At 45.6% G+C, this 23,467-nt stretch overlaps 2 protein-coding genes across 12 annotated transcripts in view; both read right to left on the reverse strand.

Moving 5' to 3' along the window:
* Nucleotides 1–14,108, reverse strand: part of MTF1 (metal regulatory transcription factor 1) — a 41,687-nt gene extending 27,579 nt beyond the window's left edge. The window contains exons 1-2 of one of the 2 annotated variants that reach the window (XM_082686338.1): nt 14,013–14,108; nt 11,749–12,207 (exon numbers count right to left, since the gene is read on the reverse strand). In XM_082686338.1, coding sequence (XP_082542464.1) covers nt 11,749–12,156 — 408 coding nt within the window. In that variant the 5' untranslated portion in view covers nt 12,157–12,207; nt 14,013–14,108. The remainder of the gene's footprint in view (nt 1–11,748; nt 12,208–14,012) is intronic. The other variant, XM_082686337.1, reaches the window with a different exon arrangement.
* A 1,670-nt stretch (nt 14,109–15,778) lies between these two features.
* INPP5B (inositol polyphosphate-5-phosphatase B) overlaps nt 15,779–23,467 on the reverse strand; it is a 48,091-nt gene continuing 40,402 nt past the window's right edge. For all 10 annotated transcript variants that reach the window (XM_082686955.1, XM_082686950.1, XM_082686948.1 and 7 more), the window contains 7 exons: nt 22,490–22,652; nt 21,419–21,654; nt 20,338–20,451; nt 18,781–18,865; nt 18,292–18,419; nt 16,878–16,989; nt 15,779–16,629 (listed from right to left, as the gene is read on the reverse strand). In XM_082686955.1, the coding sequence (XP_082543081.1) occupies nt 16,514–16,629; nt 16,878–16,989; nt 18,292–18,419; nt 18,781–18,865; nt 20,338–20,451; nt 21,419–21,654; nt 22,490–22,652 (954 nt within the window). In that variant the 3' untranslated portion in view covers nt 15,779–16,513. The remainder of the gene's footprint in view (nt 16,630–16,877; nt 16,990–18,291; nt 18,420–18,780; nt 18,866–20,337; nt 20,452–21,418; nt 21,655–22,489; nt 22,653–23,467) is intronic.

Genomic DNA, 23,467 nt, shown 5'->3' on the forward strand with positions numbered 1-23,467 from the left:
ACCAAGAGAGCAACATATCAGATCTGCGGTTTATGAGAGATCCTTCTGGCAGCCTAGTGGAAGATGGACTGGAAGGGTAAAAGAACAAAAAAAGGGGTAGGAATAACTGGCCGTAGCAGCAACTGGGTACTGAGGAGCGGAAGGGGTGAGGGGGAGGCAAAGTCGAAGTCAAGAGAATGGCCTGGATGACTAAACAGATGGTCATGCCACCAAGTTGGGGATGGATGGAGAGTGGAGAAGAGATGATGAGTTGGCTGTAAAGTGCTGCCAGGACTTCCAGGTAGAAATTTCTAGTAGATAGACATACAGGCTGGAAGCTGAAAGGAAAGCCTATGGCAGGAGTCATCGGTACACATAGCTGACTTTACCTATATACCAAAGCAGGCTCGGGTTCTGCCACTTATTGTGTAATCTTGGGAAAATTACTTAAGCATACCAAGCCTCACATTCCCTATTTATAACATGAAGGAAACAAAACCTATCTTTTTAGGTCTGTTGTAAGGATCAGGAATAATTTGCATAAAGCATTTAAATATAGTGACAGGCATATCATAGGCATACAATAAAATAACAGCTCTTGTAAGAGGACAAAGGCTAGACCTCGCTAAGTCACCAATGTAAGAGGACAAAGGCTAGACCTCGCTAAGTCACCAATGCGTAAGGTGCTGGTAAAAGAGAAGCCACTCTGGGTGAGTGGGGAGAGGGGCGGGGAAAACAGGAAGAGTCGCCAAGGAGAACGAAGGCACAGAAGCCAACAGAAAAAGGATCTCAGGGACAAAGAATGATCAAAACATGAAATGTCCGAGAAAGTAAGGAAGATGCGACTGAGGAAATCCTGGATCCAGCACTAGGAATCACTAATGGCTTAGCAAGTCTAGTTTTCATGGACTACTGGGGCCCGAGGTCTGGAAGAAAGTAAATAAATCGAAGGTTAACAGGAGGCAGACATGACAGACGGACAGCAGGAGCAAGAGTGGGCTTCTGAGCTGATGCCCATTTCCTTCCTTCTTTTCCTTCTTTCTTTTTTCTTTTTTTTGAGTAGGGTAGGTCCTGAGCACATTTGGAAGAAGGTAGGTCCTGGGAAAAAAGAGAAGCTGAGGACCTGAGAGGAATATAAAGAAGAGAATATTTAAAAAAGGCTGGTGGAGGGAAAAGCCTCAGATGGGAAGAGGCACAGGTAGCTTGAGAACTGAGAGGGACTGAGGTAAGGACAGGTATGTTCAAGGGCGTACAAGGTTTCTATAAAGGGCCAAGTGATACATATTTAAGGCTTTGTGGGCCATGCAGACTCTGTTCCAACCACTCGACCCTGCTGCTACTACATGAAAGTAGCCATAAACAATGTCTGAATGGACAAGCCAGGCTGTGCTCCAGAAAAACTTTATTTACGGACAGGGGGATTTGAATTTCATATAGTTTTCATATATCACGAAATACCATTCTCCTTCTGATTTAAAACAAATCATTTAAAAATGTAAAAACCATTCTACACACACAGGCATCCGGACAATTTGGCCCATGGGCCATAGTCTGCCAAACCCTAAAACCTGTGCGTGTGGGGAAAGGAGGAGCCCTAACTCCTCCCATCTCCCCTCCTACTCCCTGTCTCATCTGTCCAACCCCCAACACAATCTTGCACAAGTGCCCGCTCATTTTCTGTTCGGCAGCCTTCCTGCTGCTACACAGGAGGTGCTCCATCAACATTTGCTGAACTGAATGACTGACCTACCAGTCCAGGTGTTCTCATGTCTCAGTGCCTAGGTCTGATGCCAATCGTTCCCAGATTTGTTCTATTTGTTCTAAAAAGAATACACATTCCCAGAATGTGTATTCTCCACATGCCACCTCTATGCTCAGATGCTAAAGTCCCTTTGCCTGATAGTCAAGTCACCCCTCCACAGGTCCTCTTCCGCTTTCCCACACATAACCCCACGTGACTCCACCATTAGCCCAGCAGGAGGCTCTGTCTGAGCCTAGAGGCAACAGGACCCTCTATGAATCCCCACTCACTGCCTCTGCTCTCTCCCCGTTCTCTCTGCTGAAAAGGCCTGCTTCCTTCTCTGCTTTTCTGAGTCTCTCTCTCCCTTCCATTCCGGCCTCACTACCTCCAAGGTGCTCCAGGATCAACACACGTGGAAGTGGCAGTGCCCTTCTCTGAATTCCAATCATATTAAACTACACCTCCCTTGTGGCACTTAGCCTGTATTATTAACTATTCTCTCATGCCTATATCCTAATTTCCCATCAAGACTGAAAACCTCTCTAGTTCTGCCAGGCAGAGATTTCAAAATAGTCACCGACCAGGAAGGAGAAGCTGCAATAAAGGAGTAGTGTGTCTCCACTGGAGCGCATCAACAATGGCGGCCGGTGAGAGCAGACTCTCATTCCTACGATGCGACTGCACTGATCACTTTATAAGAGCTGTGCAATCAATCATTAACCACCCCTCCCTATCTCCCTGCCCTGCCAACCCCTACTCCTGTCCAGGATTTCCACTTGGCCACCTCAAGCTTCCATTAAAAGTTCCTTCCTCAAGGAACTGCTTGACATCATTACCTCTTTAGTTGCTGGGCACAGCAGTAGGTGGAGAACATGAGGCTCTAAATAACCACTTGTTGAGTTAAATGCAGGAATGGCTACTCGCGTGGTGGACTGCAGGCTCCATGAGAGCAGGGCCTTTATGGTGTTGGTCACAGCCTCAGGGGCTGGCCTTGTGGAGGAGTGGCACACATTCACATTTGTTGAATGAATGAAGGAATGATAACACAAACACAAACCAGCAAGACTTAATGCTGAGGAAAGTAGTGACAGAGAGTGACAAATGACAAAGGAAGGATGGTCAACTAGGTCAAATGTAGCAGAGATGACTACTGAAGCATTTTTTGGGTTCGCCTAACTCACTAGATCATAAGTGCCGCCCCAGCAAGATTAGCTTCACTGGAGGAGTGGGACCAGAAGCCAAAATGTAACAGGCTGAACAGTTGGGGGAAAGCAAGGAATTAAGACCATGAATATAACCACTCTTTCAAGGAACCTGGCTGAGGAGAGAGAGAGGGGGGAGAGAGTTGGGAGAGGACACAGACTGGGAAAGGTATTTGTGTTTCAAGGTTGGGGAGATGGGCCCACTGACAAAGCCAATGCCTGCTCCCTGCTAATGTGCTGAACAGACAAGTAATCTCTTACCCCATCAGGAGGGAGGCTATAAATGAAAGTCATTATTCTGGGTCTTTCAGAATCATTTTTAAATAGCACCAAATTTCACAAAAGGGAAAACTAAACCTCCTCAAACTGGATCGGAACAGGAAGTTGCAAAAAACATGTAAGTTTTCACGGTTACAGAGAAGAGGTATTGCAACATACAGTATATTTAAATACAAGTAAGGTTTATCATGCTTTCAAAAAATGTCGCAGGGATTATATTGTCCAGGGTTCTAGGCATACAGCAAAACCAGTCCATGCTCTCAAGGAGCTCAATGTCAGAAGGAGAATCAAACAGAGAGACAAGACCAATATGGTATGAGAAGTTGGGCTGATAATGGATGTGAGAACAGAAGTACAGGGGGAAAGAATCTAACTTAGACATGGGGGCCACTGAGAAAGGTTTCTCAAAAGAAGTTATGCTCAAGCTGAATCTAAAGAAAGAGGTGACACATAATTCACCTTCAAAATTAACTAGCATTGTCTATAATATGGACCTAATGTCACTGACGATTCCACTGGATAATAAAGACTGCATTTCTTTAAAAGAGCTGAAGACTTGCCATCACCTTAACTTTCCTGTATGACCTCTAACACTTGTTGATTACTAAGCTAAAGAGCTGGGGGTGGGGGTGCACAGGGTAGGCTCACTGAGGACGGAGTCTAATGTTATAATGGGCAAGAAGCATGAGCTTTCAGAGAACTGATACTGTTTTACTCAGGTGTTCTGAGTAGTTCTAGAATATAGAAATATTTAACAAAGATGACTGCCTGGTTAAGTCAACAGAATCAGAGAAGGAAAGGTAAATGAGACAAGCAAAAATGAGAAAATTAAACACTAGACTCCAAGAGACAAAAGCTTAAAAATTTTCAGAAAGATAAAAAGGCTGGGTTTCTGCTGGAGGAAAAAGAAATGAGAGATCTAGAGAACTAGATGTGACTCTCCTCACCAGCCCCATACTCGAGGAGTCTCTGGTCCTGAGCATCCAGTGCACAAACATTCTCACAAATCAACAACTGGCCTGGTCCTGATGGCTGTTGGAGCTGCCCATTCCTCCTCCCCAACCCTGGAGACTACCTACCCACCTCCCAGATACCAACTCTGTTCCCAGGCTGTCACTGATCTCATTTCTTCTACTGTACAATGTGCAACCACGGAGTTCAAAGTGGAAATTTTTTTTAAGATTTTATTTATTTGACAGACAGAGATCACAAGTAGGCAGAGAGGAGGAAGCAGGCTCCCTGCTGAGCAGAGAGCCCAAAGCAAGGCTTGATCCCAGGACCCTGGAATCATGACCCGAGCCAAAGGCAGAGGCTTTAACCCACTGAGCCACCGAGGCACCCCTCAAAGTGGAAATTCAAGAGCTTTGACTGACCTCATTTCTTCAACAGGCCTCCCATTGCCTACCACCAGAGCTGGAGTCACACAATACTTCCCACACCTCAGCCTTTTACACTCGCAGAACTAATGCCTTCCTGCTGCCCCGTTTCAGGGCTAACAGGCTTCGGTGGCTCAGTCTCCCCTCTGTCCTTACAAAGGTGGTGTGTTATGTTAGAGCAGCACAGGCTCTGGCATCCAGAACATCCTCGGTTCAAACCTCATGTCTTATCACCTGCTACACTAAGCGTGTCTTCTTCATCTGTAAAATGAGGGCTACGGTACCTATTTCATAAAGTCTTATGAAGATCACATACAAGCCATGCTGAAGCCCCTGCACAGGCGCTCCGCGGATGCTGGCTGTCTGGCCCTCTCACCACAGCCGGCATATCTGGAGTCCTCGGTCCTCAGCTCTAGGGGCCCTCAGCTTATAAAACAAGTAAGTCATGGGGATGCAGCACACAGCAGGATAACTGCAGGTAATGGTATCATACGGTGCCACCTGAAAGCTGCTGAGAGAACAGTTCTTAAAAGTTCTCACCGAGGGGCGCCTGGGTGGCTCAGAGGTTTAAGCCTCTGCCTTCAGCTCAGGTCATGGTCTCAGGGTCTTGGGATCAAGCCCCACATCGAGGTCTCTGCTCAGTGGGGAGCCTGCTTCTCCTCTCTCTCTGCCTGCCTCTCTGCTTACTTGTGATCTCTCTCTCTGTCAAATAAATAAATAAATAAATAAATTTTTTTTTTTTTTAAAAAAAAGGTTCTCACCATAAGAAAAAAACTGCAACTATGTGTGGTGACAAGACTTACTGTGGGGATCATTTCAGTGTGCACAAATACTGAATCACTATGTTGTATATCTGAAACTAATAAAATGTTACATGTCAATTATCTCGCAATTAAAAAGGTGGCAGAATACCTGTGGCAAGGGCTGGTACACACAGAACCCCACAGAAGGACTACAAACTTCTGATTATAAACAGAGGTTCACATTCCACAGCGATATTAATACAACAGCTCAGCTAATCAGAGGTTACTGGGAATTCTGCAGGCTGTCTCCTTGTTTTCAGAAAAAAAAATGCTTCCCAAAGAGTTCCTAATGAAGGCCATTTTAACCTCTTCTTAAACAGGAGATTACCTGTGAACCTCCTTTAAGAACCCGTGGGCCCATGAGGAACAGAGAGTAAATGAGCATTCACTGAACCACCACAGTGAACCAGACACTGGGCTCAATGTTTTATGCACATACTGCTATATATTTATATATGAATAAATCTCATCTAATCTTCACAAAATGCAACTGGGATATTTTTATTTCAATTTTACAAAAGAGGAAACAGAGCAGCTTGCCCAATGCCACACAGAATAAAGCAGAGCAAAGATGGAACCTAAGTCTAAATTATCCCTTTGCACATCACAGAAGAAATAATTTCAAGAATAGGCTTGATTTTCAAATGAGAAAAACATTAAAATTCAGGCTTTTTCTCCAATGTCCTACACTACCAAAATGTTAGCAATAACCAAGAGGTACAGCTTATATAAAATGTCAATTTGAGACCTGTTTATTCCTGAAGCACCATGCCATAAAACCAATATGTACACAAAACCACTCTGTCCCTCTTCCAGGCCAGGGGGCTTCAATGACGCAAGTGCCCACGGCCATGGAGAGCTACCACCACGCATACAGACTTGCAGGGAAGTGCAGAGATGGCTTCTCCCCATGGTAAATGGAAAATGCTTCCTGCCCCGGGTTCCCACATCCCTCCCCCTCAACCCTGCACACACAGCCTCTGGCAGTCTCCCTGCTAGAGTCCCAGCCCTTCAGGGCAGGAACTATTTCTCTGTCCTTCCTGATCTCGGACAAAAGTAGGGACTCCATAAGTAAAAGCTTGTGGAAAGAGTGAATGGCTCCTTAACACCAAAATTTCAAGCAGCAACAGTCCCAGTTCTGAATGGCAGTTCTGTGGGAGTTCAGAATGGAGCCTAGGAAGAAATGTAATCACAGTATGCGAAGACTAAAAGCAAGTAGCTCCCCTCTGGGAGAGTCAGCAACATCCAGGTTTGTCAGAGTGGATCCTTCCACTGCCTGAGGGGCTGATAATGAGGAATGAAATTGGAACTAGGTCTCCCAAAGTAAAGGGCGATTGCAAAACACCACAGTCAAAATTCTCCCTTTATTCTTATACTTAAAATTTGTCACACTAAAGAGGAAAAAACCCCACAAAACTCCTCTTGGAGTGTCCCTGACTAATATAGCAAGCAGCCTAATTCATAAAACATCTCTGTAACTGGGCTTCTTGGTAGAAAAAAAAAGATATTCTTTTCCAGTCAACACACCGGAATACTTTGGCACCTCGTGAAGAAATAACTGGTACGGGGTTCCTGGCTTTCTTCATACTTCCTGGCCAGCTATCGAGCAGAAAAGTGGCAGGGTCAGCTAGCCACAGGGGTACATTATGTTTACCAGTATGGTTCGTACAGAGGTGGATGAACAGGTAACTGGAGAGTCCTGGCAGGTTCTCGCAAAGGGAGGGATGCAAGAAAGTTTGGGAAATCATGGGCTACCTGAACCAGCGAAAGGAAACACAGCTGCTCAGAAACCCAGAGCAGGGCATTAAAGGAGCAACCCCCTTTAGAATGCTGACTTGTGTAGAATGACATATTTTGATTGGAAACTTCTCAAAGACACCCGCAGGTGGATGGTGGTTAAGACAAGTATGAGAAGAAGATACAAGAAATTAGAGTCAGAATGACCAGTGGGCCTGTGGAAGGAGGAGAAGACAGTATCTGCAGCCGAGTTCTGGTTGGTTTATTTTTACGCAAGACAAGCAAAAGGGGAAAAGTGAAGTAACAGGTAAGCCAACTACACACTACAGGAAACAAAAGAACAATCCAGGGTAAACAGGAAAATCAGGCTAAAATCTGACTCAGAAAATAAGCTGCTTGGGAAGCCAAGAAGACTAGTTATCAAATAATCTGATTTCTCAAGAGTAACACCTGGACATGGAGATGGAAGGAAAACACCGGGTTTTAAAAAAGGGGAAAAGAGGAGGTACAGAAATCATGAGAAGTATTATCAAGCAGTCATAAACATTGCCCTCTTTAGGCCAATTAAAAGGATTTAAGTGCCTCCCCACCCCCACCCCCACCACTGTTGAAGCAAAAGCTAAGGTAAGATGGTGCCTCAGGAAGGCAAGTCTCCTGAAGGCCTGGTCATTCAGTAACATTTTCAAAGACTAAAAGCCACTGATGCGGCGCCCTCCATCTCCAACAAACTCTGTATCAACTGATTTTTTTAAAGTTTCTAGACTCTTCCATGTAGGTTTCACAAACAGACTGGAACAATATGGTGGGATGAAAGTACAGCAAGCTAAATCCATAGTAGATTGAACAAAGTGTTCATGGTATCCTTCACCTTATCTACTCAACATGATGTTCAAGACCTAAAGCCATCAATGGATGGTAAGCCAGTCTTGCAAGTACAGTCCCCAAACTATGACGGTTCAACCACACAGTGGTGAGGAAGCAATACACATCCAGGAGAAACTGTACTTCAGATCGTGAATCTGGATTCCTCCCAGTCTAGCAGTATGAGGCAGGGTACTTTCTGCTGGGCACTAGCAGTGAGCTGTGGTTCCCTATCAGTCCCATCATCATGAGGGTAACAACCAATATACTTCTAGCCATTCTGTACCAATACAGCCATTGTTTGTCACTTTCAGTACAGTATTCAATCAATTACATAAGCGGGTCAACACTGTATTACAAAATTGGCCGTGTTAAATGACTCTGCCCAACTACAGGCTAATGTAAGAGTTCTAAGCACGTTTCAGGTAGGCTAGGCTAAGCTATGAGAGCAACAGGTTAGGTTTCTACAACACACTTTCCATGATATTTTCAACTGCTGATTGGTTTATTGAAACATAACCAAACCATGAGTCAAGGAAGATCTGGAGCCCCGAGTGAGAAAGTAACAGCTCATATAAGTGATTGCATAATATCATTCCCTCCCTACCATCTCCTCCTTTCCTGCCTAGATCAGCATTTCCCAAAATGCGTTCCACAAAAATACCGACCCTGGAAATGACACCTGAAAATGGTTTCCCAAGTTCAAAGTATTTGGAGAAGTCCGCATTTCCTTCCTTCACAGTTATTAACACACCAAAAGCTCTGAGAAATTCTGTAATAAGCCTCTATCTCGATTTAACTTAATGTTTCCCAAACATTTGTTCTCAAAGACTTTCACATAGTAATCATTAACTGAGGATGGCTTCAAGTTTAGGCTCTAAGCCATGTTCACATATTCTGTGCTAAAGAAATGATTCAATCCCCCTTGAGTTGCTACTACCTCATCACTCTTCCTCCAAATACCATAGTAAAACATACACACACACACACACACACACACATACACGACACTTCCTGCCTCCGGTTTCCTCACCACCCACTCACTTCTCCATCACTGGAAATCTGGCTTCAGCCCCCAGTGCTCTACAGAGTCTTCTCATGGTGCGAGAGAGCAGAACCAATGGCTTCTGTCAATCCCTCTGCAGGGTCACAGAGGAACAGCCCCATTCCCTGAGAGTCTTCCCTCACCTTCCACAACACTGTATTCCAATTCTACCCATCTCTTTGACTATGTGATCTTTGGTTCCTCTTTATCTTTTTAGCCTTTACATTTGCAGACCAACTCTGACTCCTCCCTTGAGTAAACCGCCCATGCATGGATTGAACCCTTTGGGAATCCTGACCTAGTTTTCAACTTCAGATCCACATTTTCAATGGGCTTCTCAACCTGTTCACTTTACTTTTCCTCAAGGACTATACATTCACTATACTCCAAAGAAGCTCATCAGTCGCCCACCAAACTTCCTCCTCTTCCTGATTCCTCTCATGATCTCACTATTTCCAGATGGTGAGGCGAGCAGTGGAGTCCGCCACTTTCTCCTCAGCCTGACATGGCAGTCGAATGGCCTCTGTTCATGCACCTACCACGGTTTACTCTAGCTACTCAACATCCAAGTCTTGAAGCTCTAACAATCCTCTGTGTGGCCCCTGAGCTAAGACAGAGAAGAAACCCGACATACTTGGAAAAATGGATGAATCCACTGAATCGTACCCAATTCATGGCTCATTCTTCAAACGCCAATAATATATAAAGTTATCTTGCAGTTCAACAAAAGCTCTGGATTCTTTTCACTTACAAGACCATTATCCTTCATCACACCCAAATGAAACTCTATTCTAAACTACAACTACCTCCTAACTGGGCAATCAAGCTACCACTGCTACAAGAGTAGTATTTCATAAGGTGCTACTCTAACCACATCATTCCTTACCTCGGACACATTCAATGGTTTCCCACTATTTCCAGAACACAGTCCAAACCCCTTAGCATGTTATCACTGCCTCACATATCTGGATCTCTGCTACCCTTCCATCCTTATTTTCAATACTCCCTAAGCCCTGTGTTCTAGCCCAGGAGTAGGCGCACTCCAGCCAGTGGGTCAACTCTAGCCCACTGCCTGTTTTGTAAATGAAGTTTTATTGGAAAACACCCAATCAACATTTTGAGCCAGATCATTCTTTGTTGCAGGAGGCTGTCCTGTACATTGCTGAATGTTTAATAGGATCACTGGCCTCCACCCACTGGATTCCAGTAGCACTTCCCCAGTGTGACGACCAAATTGGCTCCACACATTATTAAATGTCTTTTGGGGAACAAAAATGCCCTCAGTTAAGAACCACTATTCTAGAGATTTCCAAGTACAAGCTAAGAGTAAGTATGATGTCACTGCTAATAAAATACAAACTATACTGCAACTGTAGGAGAGTGTCCAGATTAGGAGGTAAGAATCACACAGTATTCAGTGCTGGTTGCCTCACATTTGGGAGAATGTGCTCAACGGTGAATTTTAAGAAGCCTTTGGATAACTAGAATTCACATAAGCCAAGGTGACCAGACTGAGGAGAAACTAGTGAAGAATGTCACAGAGGAATATTTAAGTAAATCAAGGCGATCAGCCTGTACAAGACAGGATAAAGAGAAAGCCATGATCTTTAAATATCTGTTATCCTGTCACAGGAAGGTTTAACTTGCTGTAGTTCAGGAAGGTAGAACCGGTGGGCAGCAGCTGCAGGAAGGCAGGTTTTTGGCTCTATACAAGTAAAAGCTTTCTAATAATCAGAGCTGGCCAACAAATGCAGGAGGCTGAGTGGTGAAACATCGTGCTCTCGTCATTCTGCAAGTGTTCAAGCAGAGCCTGGATGAACTCATGGCAGAGATGCTGTAGAGAAATTCCTGCCTGAGGTGGGAGGTAGGACGAGATGGTTTCTCTCAGGCTGCTTCCAACTCTGAGATTCTATGGCTAGCAGTGGAAAAGCCATATGGCACGAATAATAAAATTCTCCAATTCCAAGACCTTAATTACAGCATAAGAGTAAAATACTTTGCTCAATGATTTACCCTATGTCTGTCTGGTAACATCTTACATTGAGTCCCTGACGCTGCGACTACCAGTTATCTGTTTTTTTCTAATGGACTTGTAATCAGTTCCTAAATAATGTCTATCACTACCTTTAAACCGTATCTTTCATTCTGCTAATGATCACCACACCGGTACAATTTGTACAAGGCTTTATAGTTTTCCAACCATCGTGACATACATTGTCTTACTCACTGTTGCTAAGTACGAGCATGAACACTTATTTTAGATAACCTACTCTCATTTACTGTCTCTTGCCTGAATTTCTTACGGAAGACAGCGAGGCCTTATTATTCATCAAATATTCACTATGAAAATAAAGCATACTCTAGGCAGATACTCATCTCCAAAACAAACCATTTATCCACACCCCAGAAATAAGCCAAATCTAGTTATTTCAGCATCAAAAACATGGACTTACCTCAGTGAGATTTCTATTTTATTTATGATCTGGGAAGGAAAATTTGAAACATTGTAATTTAGCTTTCCCAAATTTCAATGTGGCCATACAAACTAAAAAGTTCCAGAAAGCAGTCAGAACAAAACATGAAGCACATGTGTTGCTGACAAGTAAAGCCACTGCAGGTCCTCATTCCGGGGACTCCTTTATTCCCCAGCTAAAACTGCCAACACAAGTTGGGTAAGAACTTTTCTCCAAACCTAAACTGGGCCCTCACCCACTGTTTTACTTACTTCTTTACGTTTCGTTTCTGGACATTCCGACTGCAGAGTGAGAGTTGCACCTTCGATATTTCTTGGCATGGGCGTGGAACCAGGGTTTATTGTTAAATGAATCTGATCTGGTGAGATAATGTGTTGCACATAACCCTGGGACATTGCTTCATGATCTATTAGGTGAAAGCCCTCTTCACCCCCTACTAGAAAAGGCAAGTGTTCTCCACACTGTCCATCGTCATCTTCATCCTCCAAAGTGCCAGGGTCCTGCTCAATGAGAACAGTTGTCCTATCATAAACAGTTCCAGATGAGGAAGGCACCAGTCCGTTTTTGTCCACAAACCTGAGCATCTTGTCATCGGGGGTCAGCTCATCTTCCTCTGCTTCAAAATAGATGATGTTGTCGTCTGGACTGTGTTCCCCCATGGTTCAATCGTGCTCAGCCCAATTGTGAGAAATGGAAAGATAATGACTTGTCTGCAATAGGACAAAGCCAGAGTTAGAGTCAAACCCAGGGAATTCCTCAGCAACCACAAGACTCATTTTTCTTCTCACGTGAAGAACAGGTCAAAGTAAATGAAAATCATCTTCCCTGGGAATAATTTTTTTTTTTTTTTTTTTTTTTTTTTGGACAGACAGAGATTACAAGTAGGCAGAGAGGCAGGCAGAGAGAGAGAGAGAGAGGAGGAAGCAGGCTCCCTGCTGAGCAGAGAGCCCGATGCGGGACTCGATCCCAGAACCCTGAGATCATGACCTGAGCCGAAGGCAGCGGCTTAACCCACTGAGCCACCCAGGCGCCCGGGAATAATTTTTTTTTAAATTTAACTTTGAAAGCATCAAGTCATTTTAAAGGATAAGCAATGCCTTAAAACAAAACAAAACACTGAAGAAGTAAGTAGCAGTTCTTAAGACCCTCCAAATCTGCCTTACTACCAAACAATTCCTGAAGGGGATAAACGGCATACCACTTCAAGGCTGAGTTGTTTTAAGTCTTAAAGTAAGAAAACTCCAGTCACATATCCTTCAGATTAGACCCTGGGGCAGTGCAGTCTATTGTAGAAGTAGAATTTTGGAGGCAGGATCATCTACCCACAAATCCCAGCTTTGCCACTTACTACTTGAGTAACTTTTCTGTGTCCCATTTTTCTTATAAGTAAGGTGGAACTGCTAGTTACTTCTCGCAAAGTTATTACGCAGAGTGAAAGAGATAATGTATGTTAAGGCACGATGTCTGATTATTATAGGGAAAACAAGTGTGAATTCATTCCCTCCTTCCTAGAACAGATGTTTCAGCTTCTGGGTAGGAGGGCAGATCCCTAGTCAGGCATATTCAATGAAAACCATTTTATCTGTTAACCTTCTAAAACAATGTGGTATCCACTAGAACCTATGCCTGTATAGTGTGCTCTCTGCAGTGAGGGAATGGTGAATCTTATTTTCGTTTCTATTGCCCCTAGCACAATACAATGACACTAAGAGTTCAGGAGATGTCAGCTAAATGAATTAAAGACCTGCAGATATACTCTCTTGGGAAAACACACTCTCTTGGAAAGATACATTTTCTGAAGCTTTCCTGTTCTGGATTAGTTCTCTTTCCTTTAGCTGCAAACATACAGGTTTTGGCAGGCAGAACAGAACTGAAAAATAATAATCAGCACATCACTTTTAGTGTTCAGTCTGGCTTTGCACTTTTTCTCTTCTGCCCTGAGTTAGAAAGTGAACCTTTACGTAGTGGGGCGGCGAGACAGAGAGGTATTTAGCAGAGACAGGCCAAGGGATCAGATCTGGGAGGAACCAGCCCGACCCCTTGCTCTGGCTTACGCAACCCGGTAGATGCACATTTCGCTGCATCTGAGGAGAGATAAGAGCACCGGAGGCCCCACAGGGCTTCCCTGGCACCATCAGCGGCTAAGCGGAGACCAACTGTCCGGAACAAACAAGACCAGGAGGTTTGAGGGTGGCATACGAGGAGTACAAACGGAGCACCCTTGAGAGAAGGCTGGGCAAAGGAAACTGACTGGTACAGCCCCCAGACCGGGCTACACAGAAAAATCTGAACACAGGCTGGGGGTCTCCAAGCCGGGCGAAGAGGGGCAGGGTCCGGGTCTCCATGGAAACAGGGAAGGGGGGCTGGATACCCATCCCTATGGAAACGGAGGAGGGGTGGGGTCCCTATGGTGACCACACGGGGGTCTCTACTGAGAAATGCTTCAGGAGGGAGCCTAAGTCCCGCACCCCCCGGGAAGCCCCCAGTCCAGGCCGCGTCTAGTTTCGCCTTTTACCTCCGCGGCTCCCGGCAACGGCGGCAGCGGCAGCTTCTCCCCTCCCCAGCGGCACCATGATTGCCCCCACCTTCCCTGAACGTCACTTCCGCTTCCGCTTTCCGGAGGAAGGAGGAGATATTGGCCCCGCCTCTCCTTGGCGCTTCTAATTGGTTTAGGAGGTGTGGGTGCGGAGCCCGAGCCTCCAATTGGCGAGTAGAAAGGGCGGGGCGGGGCGGGGTGCCGCGGAGAGATCGTGGGGCCTTAAGTTCGTCCCGCGCTCAGCAGTACCTCCGTGTTCGCTGTCTACAGGGTGCCGATGCGTCCGCGTTGTGGCGCCAGACGCGAGGAAAGGGGGTCAAATCTCCACAACCACTAGGGGAAAAGTAGCGTCAGCCCGGCTTGCGCCTGCCGCCCTACCCCTGGCAGCCCCACCTGTAACGGGAAGGACCCCAGTTAGCCCTCCTAATGCCAGTTCGAACCCTAAAGGGGAGCCTGCGATGCTGTGACCTTCCCGGCTTTCTACCTCTAGTGTTGAGGGGAAGCTGGGACTAACCAACGTTAACGTAGCGGGTGGGGTCAAGAAAGGAAGATGGGATCCAAATGGCAGAACCAAACTCAGCCAGAGGACGCCGCTGCTCCTCCCCACTCCCACCATGCCCCCCCCCCCCACTCGCTATCACCGGACGCCCCACTCCTTCACTCTCACTGTTGGTTCCAACTTTTTCCCTGCTGAGGACTGCCGGCTTCCACAGGACTCCCGCCCGGGCCAGTCGGCATCACCTATTTCCCATTCCCTTTTTAAAATTTTGACCATTCAGCCTGCATCTGAGTCAAATTTCACTCTGCCAAGGAGTGTTGGTGTCCCAGAGCCCAAGAGGGGACTTTGTACGTACGTACCTTCCTTATTCTTTATTTTTTTTAATTAATTTATTTATTTTTTTTATTTTAGAGAAGGAACATGAGTGGGAGAGGCAGAAGGAGATGGGAGAGAATCTCAAACCGACTCTGCCATGAGCAAGGAGTGACGAGTGGGATGTGGGGCTCGATCCCATGACCCTGAGATCACGATCTGAGCCAAAACCAAAAGTCAGGGGCTCCTGGGTGGCTCAGGTTAAAGCCTCTGCCAGAGTCCTGGGATTGAGCCCCACATCGGGCTCTCTGCTCGGCGGAGGGCTTGCTTCCTCCTCTCCCTGCCTGCCTCCCTGCCTACTTGTGATCTCTCTCTCTGTCAAATAAATAAATAAAATCTTAAAAAAAAAAAAAAAAAGTCAGATGTTCAACCAACTGTGCCTGCCACCCAGGCGCCCCTCTCCTATCTTTTTTCAATGCCTGTTACATCTGTTAGAACCTCCCAGCAGCCACTGCCTGATTTTCCCATAAGCTACTTCTCTAGAATATTCAGAGTGGGACAACTCTGAAACTAGATTAGAGTTAAGTGTTCAGGTCATGCCTGTACATCTTTGGCTTGAAAGCTATGAATGGTGATTGTTACCCACCAGACAACTGCCTCTTTGGTCCCCTGACCAGTTGCCCCAATGCTTAAGCCACAAAAGGTCCAGCAGCCATCTCTTAAGAGACAGAAACAGGGCACCTGGCAGCTCAGTCAGTTAAGCCTTTGGCTCAGGTCATGATCCCCCCAGTCGGGGAATCCAACCCTGAGTAGGGCATCCCACTCAGTGGGCAGTCCAATTCTCCCTCTCCTCCCCACTCATACTCTGTCACTATCTCTGTCTGTCTGTCTCTCTCAAAATCTTTTTAAAAAAAGATTAAAACATACAAACAACCACTGTTAAAAATACATTTATCATTAAAATATATTACATATATGAGAGAGGGGATGCATCATATACAGTTTGGAGGATTATTGACCCGGAAAATTCCATTTGTTTCCCCAAACACCACTTTCTTCGGTACCTTCATTTTTAAGCCACTGTATTGCCCTCAGAGGCTGAGTGGCCAGCCCCAGAGTTGTTTAGCCACATCTGAGTAGTAAAGGGGGTAGGGGTTTTATATACATATATATACACATGTCCTTAGAGCCCTGAAGCATCTGGGTGACTGTGATCTGTTTATCCAGCAGATTCCACTCGCATTCTTGCTGTCCAATTCATTCCCTCTTTAGGACCCCAAAGTTTGTTCAAATATCTGTTCAAGGGGAGCCCAGCTCAAGCTACAGGGAAGGCACTGACTATGTCCTGAAGGCAGGCTTCAGTGAGTGAGCACAAGAAACAGAGTTATTTAAAATCTTTAAAGTTTAAAAAAATAGATCTGTGTTAAATAACTGAAGTTGAACATTGACAGTCGGTTTTATTGTGGCGGATTTCCCCCATGTCTTCAGAACTCAGAGTGACAGGACTGTGACAGCCATGGTGGGGCGGGGGGTGGTGTCAGGGCTCAGGAAATAGGCAGTTGCCGCTTTTGCTTCCAAGACGCCTCACATCTTGTTGTGGTAGTTCTTGATCTTAAACAGGTGGGGCTGGTAATTGACTGCTTCGAGTAAAAGAGGAGAGGAGATAGGCTCAGGGTGAGTTGCAGAGGAACAGGTGAATAAATTCTTGAGCCTTCTTCTTCTCTGCCATGTCAGGCTTTCGGTGACCAGCTGGGTTTCGAAGCAGTAAGCTGCCAAATACACTAGCTGCATGAAACACACAGAAGACAAATGATTCAGTAAAAGAAACGCTACTAATTCTTGTGTTGTTGAGTTGGGAGGAGTACCTGAAAGCATTATTTTCTGCTTGGAAAAAAACTGTGTGAGGGTAAACTTGGCCCAGAGCTAGAGATTTTAGTTCCACTACAGTGGTCTTGGGACCTTCCTCCAGCACACTTCTCATAATGAGTCTCTCAATATACAGAGATCTTTCCCACAGAGACTTGACTACTTACCTAGAATATTCTCATCCAAGTGATTTTTTGCTGATTTTTTCAGCAGTTCTCGCAGAAATGCCATCAAGTAGTTGAAGACATTTTGGTGGAATGTGGGGAGGGTAGAAATGACCTGAAAGAGGGAGAACGGGGATTTGTCTTTTATTCATTCATTCAATCATTTGTCAGACATGTGCTGTGTTCCAGGAGCTGAGTACATGATCCAAGGGACATGAGTAAGACTGTGCACAGGAAACTCCGATCACTCACCACTTGGCACAAGAGTCAAAAGAGAAGCACAGATCAAGTGCTTTGTGAATTTAGAGCTCAATAGCTTAACTATGTGCTCTCAAAAGGTTTATGGGAATAGAAGACATTATAAGCTGGGTCTTGAATATAAGACAAAATTGGACCTGCAGAGGTAAGGACTAGGGCATTGGGGCAAAAGAAAGTATAAAAAAATGCAAGAGAAGGAACACAGTGAGATAAGGAGAGAGAATACACAGAGAAGTCAATTTTTAGCAGGACACCCCTTGAACAGGTGCTAAGTCTGGAGGGATGGATCAGGCTAGAATTCGATGAATACTCCAACTATCTGTGTATCATCATTATCACTTAGGAGGCTTGTACAAGATATATTCCAAAAGAGATTCCAATTCAGTGGATGTGGGGTGAGGCTCTGGAACCTGTATTATTAGCAAGTTTTCTAGATTATTCCACCATGGCCTGTTACATGTGTGAACCATTAGGCCAGATGGTTAAAAGTCTTGCCTATTTGTTTAAGAAAATCATTCATTGAGGGGAGCCTGGGTGGCTCAGTGGGTTAAGCCGCTGCCTTCGGCTCAGATCATGATCTCGGGGTCCTGGGATCGAGTCCCGCATCGGGCTCTCTGCTTGGCGGGGAGCCTGCTTCCTCCTCTCTCTCTCTGCCTGCCTCTCTGCCTGCTTGTGATCTCTGTCTGTCAAATAAATAAATAAAAATCTTTAAAAAAAAAAAAAAAAGAAAAAGAAAATCATTCATTGGCAATGGAGAGCCAAGTGTGATTTTTGACCAAGAGTGATGTGATGAGAGCTTTAGAGCATGTGGTCTGATTGCGGTATGAAAAACAATTGAGCAGAGGGAGAGCCAGAACGCAGAGCTTAGAACCAAGGTGAGTGGATGAGAATGGAAGACAGGTGACAGATCAAGGGAACTGGGCATGGGGGAGGTGAGCAGAGGACAAATCAGGAATGACTCAGGTTTCTGGGATGAGTCACTGGAATTCAGGGTGAAGCCACTAAAAGAAAAGGGGACGTGAGAAGAACAGGTTCGGGAAGGAGAGCTATGAAGCTGAGCTGCTAGGACACTGTATTTGAGGAACGGCGCCCACTCTGTTCCCTCAGGCCCTGTGAAGCCCAGGGCTGCAGTACGTGAACGCTCAATGCTTCCCCTCACCTGTTTACTCGCGGTGTAGTTGCCAGAACATTCCAGGCAGTTATGGTAGGTGCTGTAGCAGATGACAGGCTCTGGCAGGCTCTCCAGGAAAAGCAGCAAGGCTTCAGCTACGGAATGATTGCTGGCAGCTTTTGGCCCATCGTTAAGGAACTGGCGATGCCATGCCGTGGTTAGGAAAAGGCCCAGGAGTGAGCACATGCCAGACGTGCTGCCTGCCCAGGAAGGCTCTCTGCTCAGAGCTAGGATGCCAGCCTGACATGGTGAAGGGGCCAAGCTGCTTGTCAGCTTAGCTGGGCCCTCCTGAGTTCCTGCTATATTGGTGGATTAAAGTTGTGAAGTCTTCTCTATGCAAACTTTAAGTAAGAAAAATATGACAGCTGAGGACACAAGATAGGATTTCAAGCCTTAAAATCATACTCCTTCTTTTCTCTCACCTCTTAATCATATTCACACATACACATGCACACACGCACAAATGTCTGAGGATACAGAGGCTTTCAATCATTCCAGTATCCAAACAGTCCCTGATATGCTCGAATTCCGACCTCAGGCCTGGCTGCTGGAACAGATCTTCCTGCAAAAAGAAAGTCACCAAATAATTACATTCTCAGAAAATCAGCCATGATCTCCTGACCTAGAAATATGATCCCCACCAAGGTGCAAAAAAGGGGCAGTGAAGTGAGGCCTATGAATCAACTGGTAAACAATCTGGAAAAGTTAGGGCTGATGTGACGAGCTCATCCTGGTGGCCTTCCTAAGCATGCTCCCAGGACAGGTCTTTAAAGTGATAAAACATCTATTATAAAACAATAGGTAGGGAATACTACTCACAAGAGTAAGGGAAAACTGAAAACGGTTTCCTGCAGTGTTGTGGAAGAATTAACCAGAAAAAGAAAAATGTGAAGAAAATATATCATTTATAAGATGGAGAAAGTTAAAAAGACACCACCTCGCTTTGTAAAAAAAAGATTACGGCAATAAAAGTATTTCCAGGGGCCCCTGGGTGGCTCTGCGTTAAGCCTCTGCCTTCGCTCAGGTCATGATCCCAGGGTCCTGGGGTCGAGTCCCACATCAGGCTCCCTGCTCAGCAGGAGACCTGCTTGTCCCTCTCCTACTCCTCCCTGCTTGTGTTCCCTCTCTGTCTCTCTGTCAAATAAATAAATAAAATCTTAAAAAAAAAAAAAAAAGAATGTAACTTCTGTGCTCTCTTTGGCAGCACATACACTAAAATTAGGACAACACAGAGAAGATTAGCATGGCTCCTGTGTGAGATTGTAACCTTACAGCTAGACTCCCTGGGTTCAAATCCCCATCTTGCCCAGTTATCAGCTTTGGGATCCTGACCAAGTTACAGAGCCTTCTGGACCTCAGTTCTTCATCTGAGAGCTATCGGGAGAACAAACTAAGGCAATGCTGTTAAACACTTAGAATAGTATTTGGGGACACTGTAATAAGAAGTGTGGGCAAGGGTAGAGTAAAAAGACATGTCATTAAGAATGTATGTTGCTCCCAAGCGGTAGAGCTGTGGTAGACTACAGTTTCTACTAGTCTCCCTATACGAATGAGTCAGTGATACAGACTGATTTGATCTCATGAAGCTGGCTCAAATCACTCTAGAAATCAGGACTCATGACTCATGGCCTGGGGGCTCCATCTGGTCTCCTGCCTCTGTCTGGCTTAACAAGGAGTTAGCCCCTCCCATTTCCAGAAACTGTCACAAGTTCCTCAAAAGGATAGGCTGATATCCTGAGAAGGCTCCAGATGGCTTTATACTGGGAGGACCCCAGAGGCCAGGGAAGGGTACATGTTGTGCCGTGAAGGCCATCCTATGCCAGGCTGCTTCCCTTGGGGGAGTAATCAAGTGGTCTATGTAATAGCAAGGTCTCCTGGGAGTGTGAAACATACCCCACTCACTCCCTGGGAAAGCGACAGCTTTCCACGGATTTGTTGGGGTAAAATCTTCTTACACCCGAAGTTCTTGGGGTTGCTGTTCTTCCCCAAGGCAATCTGGCTTCAATCAGTTCTGATTGCTTAACTACCACCTACCTGCTGGATAGCATTTTGGTACAGGTAATCAACCATCATCCAGAGCTCTTTGGGAATTCCCAAGGGGTTCTCCAACTGGACCCCATCATCTTCAGTCTGTAGGGGCATCAGAGTCTGAAAAGAAATAAAAAGCATAGGCGCCTGGGTGGCTCAGGCGTTCAGCTCCGGTCACAGTCCCTGAGTCCTGGGATTGAGCCCCGCATCAGACTCCCTGCTCAGTGGGAAGCCTGCTTCTCCCTCTCCCCCTGCTTGTGTTCCCTCTCTTCCTGTGTCTCCCTCTGTCAACTAAATAAATAAAAGCTTTTTAAAAAAAAAAAAGAAAAAGCATAACACGAAGGCCCGCCCATGGACCTTCTGATGGGCTGGCTCCGATAATGGGTACAGCAAACCTGCAGAGGAAGGGATGCACTTCAATCCCCTAAGCAAACATGCTACAGGCAAAAAAAAAACAAAACTAGGTGACACAATCAAGGTACCAGAAAGTGATTTTTGAGAATTAGGAGTGGGTTATGACAAGCAGTTTCAATAAATCAGGTGAAATATGCATCATGATCTTTGAAAAAACATCCTGCCAACAGCATTTCACTGTCAGAAACAGGGAGATCGTGTGGTCTGGTGCGGTAAGGGCAGAGACTTGGGAGTCCAAAAACTCTAATGTAGGAGCCAGGTCCACTGCTAACTCACCGCGTGACCTGCGACCAATCACTCTCCTTACTGGGCCTCTGTTTTCATCTTATATAAGGGAGAGGATAGAAGCCAAGAGTCCCTAAGTTAAAAAGTCCATTGGAACGGGGCAGGGGGTGGGATATGCATATTACTATAAATCTGTTCTGAAGTAGAGCCCTTGGATTCAAGCTGTCTCCACAGAAGTTCTTTGCATCTCAGAAAATTTAGTTCAGGATGATGAGGAAGTCATGATTAAAGCAAAAAAAGGAATAAAATCACAGGCCTGGGAAACTTCATATCTTACTATCCATGGCTGAGTTTCTCTAATGTACTCTATGTGAAAAAATTGAGAATATCTTGCTTCACTGGCTCGGCTGCTACAGTTCTAGATGCTTCCATACGTCATGTAACTTACCAGCTCTCTAATTGTTTCCAGTGGCAGTTCCAAGATCGGTTCCCTCATGTAGCACAGTGTATGAATGGGAGATCCAAAACAGCTGGGCAGGTAGTTCCCAGACACAGACAAGAAGTAATCCTTCCCCCTGTCCAAGTGCAAAACCAGAATGTCTTCGATTTTGTCTTCACCTGAGTTGAGCTTTGTAGCCGTGGTCTTATTTACAAATAGCTCCAATTCAATCTCAACAGCAGAATCTGAAGAAAAACATTTAAAGTAATGTTGGCTGGTGGGAGGCCAGGAAGAAAGGGGGAAAGAGGACAGCAGGCACAAGGCTCAGGCACAAAGGGCTGGGAAAGGGATTCAGAGGAATCAGCTGACCAGCAGGTATGTACGTGCTCAGCACGCCAAGGACACATGGACAAGGCGTTTATAGTTCAAGTGGGGACATGAAAACAACACACAAAAACATGGGAAGAGGCAACTGCTATGAAATTCAAGGACAAAGGAGCACAGCTCAAGTCAGAATTATTAATACAATCAGAAGGCATGGGTCAAAGAGCTTGCCCTGGGACAGGTCAGATGAAGACACCTGATCCAGGAGAAAATACAATGCAAGAAGCAGCCTGTGAATCGTCCACAAAAGAGGCTTCATCCCTCTGCCACACAGCACAACACAGAGTGCAAAGAAGTTAGGGGAAAGACACGAATGGTACATTCCAGGACCAGAGGGAATTTCTGGATTACCACCCCGTTATCTTTCCCTACAAGAGCGGACGCTGGGAGCTGATTATAGTGGGGCAGACAGTGAAAATGAGTCCTTCAAGAGCAGCACCTGCTTCCCCGCCATCTTCTGTCTTCTCTTTCTGTGAAATTACGGAACACACACACGGCTGAGAAAGCTTTCCAGGCTGACCTCGTGCCCCTTCCTGTTTTATACCTTAAGTACGATGGCTCCCCCACAGGGCTTTTAGAAGTTTAGATCAGACAGCAAACACTCAGAAACCGAAAGAGCTTACTGGAGAAAAATAAGCAGTCGGGGTAGAGCAGTCCCCAAACCAGCAGCCGGGAGCCTGGGAACGGAGGCCTCACCTGGCAGGAGGAAACCTCGGCTGGGGTTGGCGTTCAGCCACTGCTTACAGTATGACTTCTCATCAGGCTTGTTGATGAATTCAAACTGACAGGGAACTTGTCCATTATGAATTGTAAAGGACTGTACTTGCAACTGCATGTACTTCACATTCTGAAAACAGAACTGGGAACAGGCCCAGGACCAGTCGGATCAGTGCCCTTTTCTCGGCGACCTGCCCAGCCACCCCAAATGGGCAATCTCTGCCCTTTCTGGAAAGACAATGAAGGACCGCCTCTTTCAAATCATGTTTCTGCTTTAAGTATTTCCCTAGAAGGCCACAGCCCCATGAAAGACCCGCAGTCTGTGTTTAACCCCAAAACCCAAAAACTTAGGTTGTTTGATAAATAAATTTCCTAAAGGAATCAAAGTTCAAACCTTCTATCTTCTGTGCCCAAAGACCATTTTCAAAATACCCTTTATAAATTTCACCTCCAAACTTGAAGACCAAGCACATCCTTCCAAGTAGCTGGACACCCAGGGCACTAAAAAAAATACCCACACCATAAATCTCCATTTGCTTGACTTCCAGGTATTGTCCATCCGGAATGATCTATGCTGTAGCTCTTCCATGAACAATCTTCTGCCCTAACTTGACATCCCCCACCACAGATCCCTTGTCTACACTGCCTGCCCTCCCCCCATTGCCTCTGTGTGTACCGAAGAAACTCTGACTCAACTTAATCTTGATCAAAGCAAAATATCAGGAGGAAGACATTCCTTGCAAGAACACAGACCAGCTAAAACCAAACAAAACACCTTTTGGCTCCTCTGCGCCATCACTTAAATCACGATGGCCCATGTGTGGGTGAAACCTATGAGCCACGAAGGTTAAAGTCTTCTGATTCAGAAGATCAGGAGAAGAACATAATCTAAACCAACAACCCCACTCCTCTCAGCAACCAGCTCCCTGGAACCAGAGGCCACACGTCAAAAAGACT

Source organism: Mustela nivalis (genome assembly GCF_964662115.1).
Source record: "Mustela nivalis genome assembly, chromosome: 10".
Lineage (NCBI taxonomy): Eukaryota > Metazoa > Chordata > Mammalia > Carnivora > Mustelidae > Mustela > Mustela nivalis.